Source organism: Oncorhynchus gorbuscha, linkage group LG26 (assembly GCF_021184085.1).
Source record: "Oncorhynchus gorbuscha isolate QuinsamMale2020 ecotype Even-year linkage group LG26, OgorEven_v1.0, whole genome shotgun sequence".
In the NCBI taxonomy this organism is placed as follows: domain Eukaryota; kingdom Metazoa; phylum Chordata; class Actinopteri; order Salmoniformes; family Salmonidae; genus Oncorhynchus; species Oncorhynchus gorbuscha.
In genome coordinates this window covers 27,497,985-27,503,696 of record NC_060198.1, presented here as the reverse complement: position 1 = coordinate 27,503,696, position 5,712 = coordinate 27,497,985, and the positions used below count along the sequence as shown (strand labels likewise).

The window sequence follows — 5,712 nt, the reverse complement described above, 5'->3', positions numbered from 1 at the left end:
ACTCCCCCTTTTTTCTACTGTGTTATTGACTTGTTAATTGTTTACTCCATGTGTAACTCTGTGTTGTCTGTTCACACTGCTATGCTTTATCTTGGCCAGGTCGCAGTTGCAAATGAGAACCTGTTCTCAACTAGCCTACCTGGTTAAATAAAGGTGGAAAAATAATTAGTGAGAAAACAACGTATAGACTGACATCTCGTGAACTGTTGAGGAACTGCAATGTGGCCGATAGACTGAAATGTCGACTGAATAAGATTGAACCGGATGCTGTTTCATTTGTGTTGAAATTTGAATCATTAACGGTTTTTGATCATTTTAATCAATACAAATAATGGTTTCACTATTAGTGTGCTGTGTGTGTGCGTTCTGGACAGGTCTCCGCGCCTCTCGAACGCTCTGAAATAACGAGAACGTTCATTTGCATACGCCTCGCAGCCTGCGTCATTGCACAGGAATGCTGCGCACTCTTGAGCAATGTAGTCGGAGAGTTCGAGAAATGGCTAGAAATCATGAGTGCTATTTTTTAGGTAATGGGGATGGTATATATTCTGGTACATTCAGTACCAGTACATTCAGATTCAAACATCGACTCAACGAGAATACTAAAGGGAAAAGAAAGCAAGAAAAGAGAAGAGATACGTTCAACAGACCTCTACATTCATAAACTGTAAGTAAAGGGAATTCATTCAGGACCCTATTTTTATAATGGCTGTGACAGTTATAAACTTGATAGAATAAACAATGATACTATGTTGGTTGTGTGGACATAGCTGATTTAGCTATAACATTATGCCAGAATATTTGGTTAACTAATAAAGTAATAATATTATAAACATATAATATTATAATAATATTCATTGGACAGACTATGCCTACATTTGTTTTGTAGCATATTATTATTTTATTGTAATTAGTTATTTGTTCATCATTGCTCTAATTCTGTGAAGATAACACAATATTATTCAGGAGTGTTCATAGAAAAAATGGAGGCCTGTTTGTGAAAATAGTTTCTCTGTAATAGATTAGTAGAAATGATTGTGTCTAACACTGATATATAACACAAACATTGACAACAGTGTTGTTTTCAGACCTGGGTTCAAATGCTTATTATTGTTTTTCAAGGACTTTAAAATACCAGTACATTTGGAAAGTATTACCATGTATTTGAAAATACTCAAATACACAGACAAGTGTATTTTAAAATGAAAATATTTAAATATTCCATGCATTTGAACCCAGGATTGTTTGTTCGAAGTTGTATTTGAAATTTATTTGGAGATAAGTATTTGAAAATAGTTAAAATAGTATTACAATAAAATTATTTGAAAATACTTTAAATAGAAGTGGCCACATTATTTGAAAACACTCAAATACACAGAAAATAAGAATTAGAAATACTTAATTACGCATGTATTTGAACCCAGGTCTGGTTGTTATTCAAGTATATTTATGCTAACATCTCTGTTGGTGCAGATTGTCATTACTTGCACCTAGGTTTTCGTAGAATAATATCAATTTCTAAAATACTATTTCATTCATTTCTAGGCAACTAACTCCAAACCATCAAGATGTCATCAGCTAAAGGCCCGTCTATCGGCATTGACCTGGGCACCACCTACTCCTGTGTGGGGGTGTTCCAGCATGGCAAAGTGGAGATCATCGCCAACGACCAGGGCAACAGGACCACACCCAGCTATGTGGCCTTCACAGACACTGAGAGACTTATCGGAGACGCAGCAAAGAACCAGGTGGCCATGAACCCCAACAACACCGTTTTCGACGCCAAACGCCTGATTGGCCGAAAGTTCAACGATCAGGTCGTGCAAGCCGACATGAAGCACTGGCCCTTCAAGGTGGTCAGCGACGGAGGAAAGCCTAAAGTTCAGGTCGATTACAAAGGTGAGAACAAATCCTTCAACCCAGAGGAGATCTCCTCCATGGTCCTGGTGAAGATGAGGGAGATCGCTGAGGCTTACCTGGGCCAGAAGGTGTCCAATGCAGTCATCACAGTCCCTGCCTACTTCAACGATTCACAGAGACAGGCCACTAAGGACGCTGGAGTGATCGCTGGGCTGAATGTGCTGAGGATCATCAACGAGCCCACGGCGGCAGCCATCGCCTACGGCATGGACAAAGGCATGTCCAGGGAACGCAACGTCCTGATTTTTGACCTGGGTGGGGGCACCTTTGACGTGTCCATCCTGACCATCGAGGATGGGATCTTTGAGGTGAAGGCCACAGCTGGAGACACTCACCTGGGAGGGGAGGACTTTGACAACCGCCTGGTCAGTCACTTTGTGGAGGAGTTCAAGAGGAAACACAAGAAGGACATCAGCCAGAACAAGCGGGCTCTGAGGAGGCTGAGGACAGCCTGCGAGAGGGCCAAGAGAACACTGTCCTCCAGCTCCCAGGCCAGCATTGAGATTGACTCTCTTTTTGAGGGCATCGACTTCTACACCTCCATCACCAGGGCTCGTTTTGAGGAAATGTGTTCCGACCTCTTCAGGGGAACCCTGGAGCCTGTGGAGAAAGCCCTCGGGGATGCCAAGATGGACAAGGCCCAAATTCACGACGTCGTCCTGGTCGGAGGCTCCACCCGGATCCCCAAGGTCCAGAAGCTCCTGCAGGACTTTTTCAACGGCCGAGAGCTAAACAAGAGCATCAACCCAGACGAGGCGGTGGCCTACGGCGCTGCCATCCAGGCGGCCATCTTGTCTGGCGACAAGTCTGAGAACGTCCAGGACCTTCTGCTGCTGGATGTGGCTCCCCTGTCCCTGGGCATCGAAACCGCCGGAGGGGTCATGACCGCCCTGATCAAACGCAACACCACCATCCCATCCAAACAGACCCAGACCTTCACCACCTACTCCGACAACCAGCCCGGGGTCATGATCCAGGTCTACGAGGGAGAGAGAGCCATGACCAAGGACAACAACCTCCTGGGGAAGTTTGAGCTTTCTGGGATCCCCCCTGCCCCACGAGGAGTCCCTCAGATCGAGGTGACCTTTGACATCGACGCCAACGGCATTCTGAACGTATCAGCGGTGGACAAGAGCACGGGCAAAGAGAACAAGATCACCATCACCAACGACAAGGGCCGGCTCAGCAAAGAGGATATTGAGAGGATGGTGCAGGACGCTGACAAATACAAAGCTGAGGATGACGCACAGAGGGAGAAGATAGCTGCCAAGAACTCCCTGGAGTCGTACACCTTCAATATGAAGAGCAGCGTGGAGGACGACAACATGAAAGGCAAGATCAGCCAGGAGGACAAAAAGAAAGTGGTGGACAGGTGCGACCAGACCATTTCCTGGTTGGAGAACAACCAGCTGGGCGACAAAGAGGAGTATGAGCATCAGCTAAAGGAACTGGAGAAAGTATGCCAGCCTATCATTACCAAGCTGTACCAGCAGGGAGGGATGCCCACAGGTTGCTGTGGAGATCAGGCACGGACCAGCTCTGGTGACAGCTCCCAAGGCCCAACCATTGAAGAGATTGACTAAAGTCAGGGATTTTTATAAAGGACTTTTCAAAATGCATTAGTATCACTGCATACAATTTACTATTCAGGAAATACTTTGTACTTGTAAAAACACACTGTACATCTGTTGATTCATACCATATTGCATTGCTGGACATTGCAAATAAAATGTATTTAAATATGTTTCTAGGTCTGTTGGCTGTTTTCTTGAATTCCTTCTCATCATAACACATTGATTATTCACATTTTTTACACAATACCATGAAATATTGTAAACAAAACTTTGATAGACGGCTAAACCACCTGAGAGAACAAGTGAAGACACCCTAATGGCCACAATGTTTAGCTTATCAAATGTTTATTCTGCGATAACATCTGATACAATCACTATGGTCCTTCTTGGAAAAAGAGGCACAAATACATTTCTGGCACATATAAAAAAAACAATTACAGGTCACATTTTTCCTTACTTTGTACTTATTGGTGTCAAGCTCAAAGAACCAAATACTGTATATTTGACTGATTTTGAAGTATTTAAAGTGGAACTGACAGCATTTGAACTACTTTGCAGATATGATACAAACGGACAATCATAATATCAGTAAAACATATAAAATTCCCAGTTTATGCTTCAAAACCAACTTTATAAGAGGTTTAAAAAAATGAAGGTTCTATTTGACTCAAAATTCCATGTTGTACAGTAAGGTATTGTTGGCAGAAAAGATGCATGATTAATATAATTCACCAATACATTTCTTGGTAGTCCAAAACATATTTCTATCAGGGTGTAAATTGTGGCTGGCCTAGAACATTGTTTGCTGCCTCCACCCATTCAGGATGCAGTGTTTCTGTTTCAATGACTTCATATTTTGAACAAAAACGGACGACTGTATATAAGGTTGGGAATGTCAATACAATGAAACTATAAGGTGTTCACCCATACAATTATTATTTCATTCAATGAAAAACATGTTTTAAGTTCAAATGTCACAACAACCTATAGCTAAGTTGTTGTTATTTGGTGATAAATACTTTTTGATTAGGGTCGCAGCATATTATGGACATCTGCAAGTGTAGGAACAAAGGCTGGACAAATGATTTATCTATTTTGTTTTAAAACGTTAAGATATTATATACAGCATATGAACATAAGTGGACATTATAAAGGGCCATATTCTTTCAAATAAAACAATGGCCAGTTGTTTTGTAAAAGAAATAGCCTTTGTCTGGCGAATTCGTTGGATACATTGACTTCAATAATTCAAAACCTAGGAGCCTTGTGGTTCTCACCACATTCCATAGACTTACACAATAATGATGACAACACCTGGAGGACATCCTCCAACCTATCAGAGCTCTTGCAGTATGAAGTAACAAGTTTTCCATACAAAGGATCTGATCATTAATTTAGTTCTGAAAGCATAAGCTACAGCTAGCTAGCACTACAGTGAGTAGTTGACTCAAAGAGAAAGGCAATAGTTGAAGCAGCATAGAGAGAGAGCTTGCTATATTTCATCTGATTTTTTCTTCTTCTCAGTCTACCTTTCACTTAGCTATTGCAGCTCATTTATTCTACCCAAAGAACCTGACTCAAACAGAGAGAAATGCTATTTATGTTAGCTAGCTGGCTAAGGCTATTCAACACTGCAACTCTTCCAAGTCTATGTAAGCTTTTGGTTTTATAAATGTATGGACACCGGGGCCCGCCGGTTTAACTGCTAAACTACTTGCTGTACACTGTAATGCGTGATTGTACACTTGGGATTGGATTGTGAGTTTACTAATGTGTTGGTTCTATTTGGTTTTGTTTTACTATAACCTTGATATGGTGACGATGTAGGTTGTGTAGCGGTTAGTGGTTATGGTGTGAAGGTTTGGTAAGGAGAGTTTTTTGTGCCTAGTCACAGATAGCTGTTGTGTTGTGTACTGAAGTCCACAAGGGAAGGGAAAAGCTGAGAGGAGAAAAGCTTGTAGATGCGAGAATGAATTTTACAACAAGTAAAGTGATAATGCTCAATGTGGCTGCTATGAAATTTAACTGTGTGTGTGTGTGATCAGGGGTGTATTCATTCTGCCGATTCTGTTGCAAAATATTTCTTAAACAGAACGAAATGGGGCGGGACCAACCTGAATTTATTTGTCCAATAGAAACGTTTGAAATGTTTTGCAACTATTTGGACTAAAGATTACACCCCAGATCAGCTAGATGCAGGCAAGAGTGTGCAAGGTGG

At 41.7% G+C, this 5,712-nt stretch overlaps 1 protein-coding gene across 1 annotated transcript; it reads left to right on the top strand.

The window, feature by feature from the left end:
- The first annotated feature begins 273 nt into the window (after positions 1-273).
- LOC124015914 (heat shock 70 kDa protein-like) lies at positions 274-3,666 on the top strand. Its single transcript, XM_046331396.1, has 2 exons — positions 274-667; positions 1,546-3,666. The coding sequence occupies exon 2, from the start codon at positions 1,569-1,571 to the stop codon at positions 3,501-3,503; it is 1,935 nt and encodes a 644-aa protein (XP_046187352.1). The 5' UTR covers positions 274-667; positions 1,546-1,568; the 3' UTR covers positions 3,504-3,666.
- Positions 3,667-5,712: the final 2,046 nt, after the last annotated feature.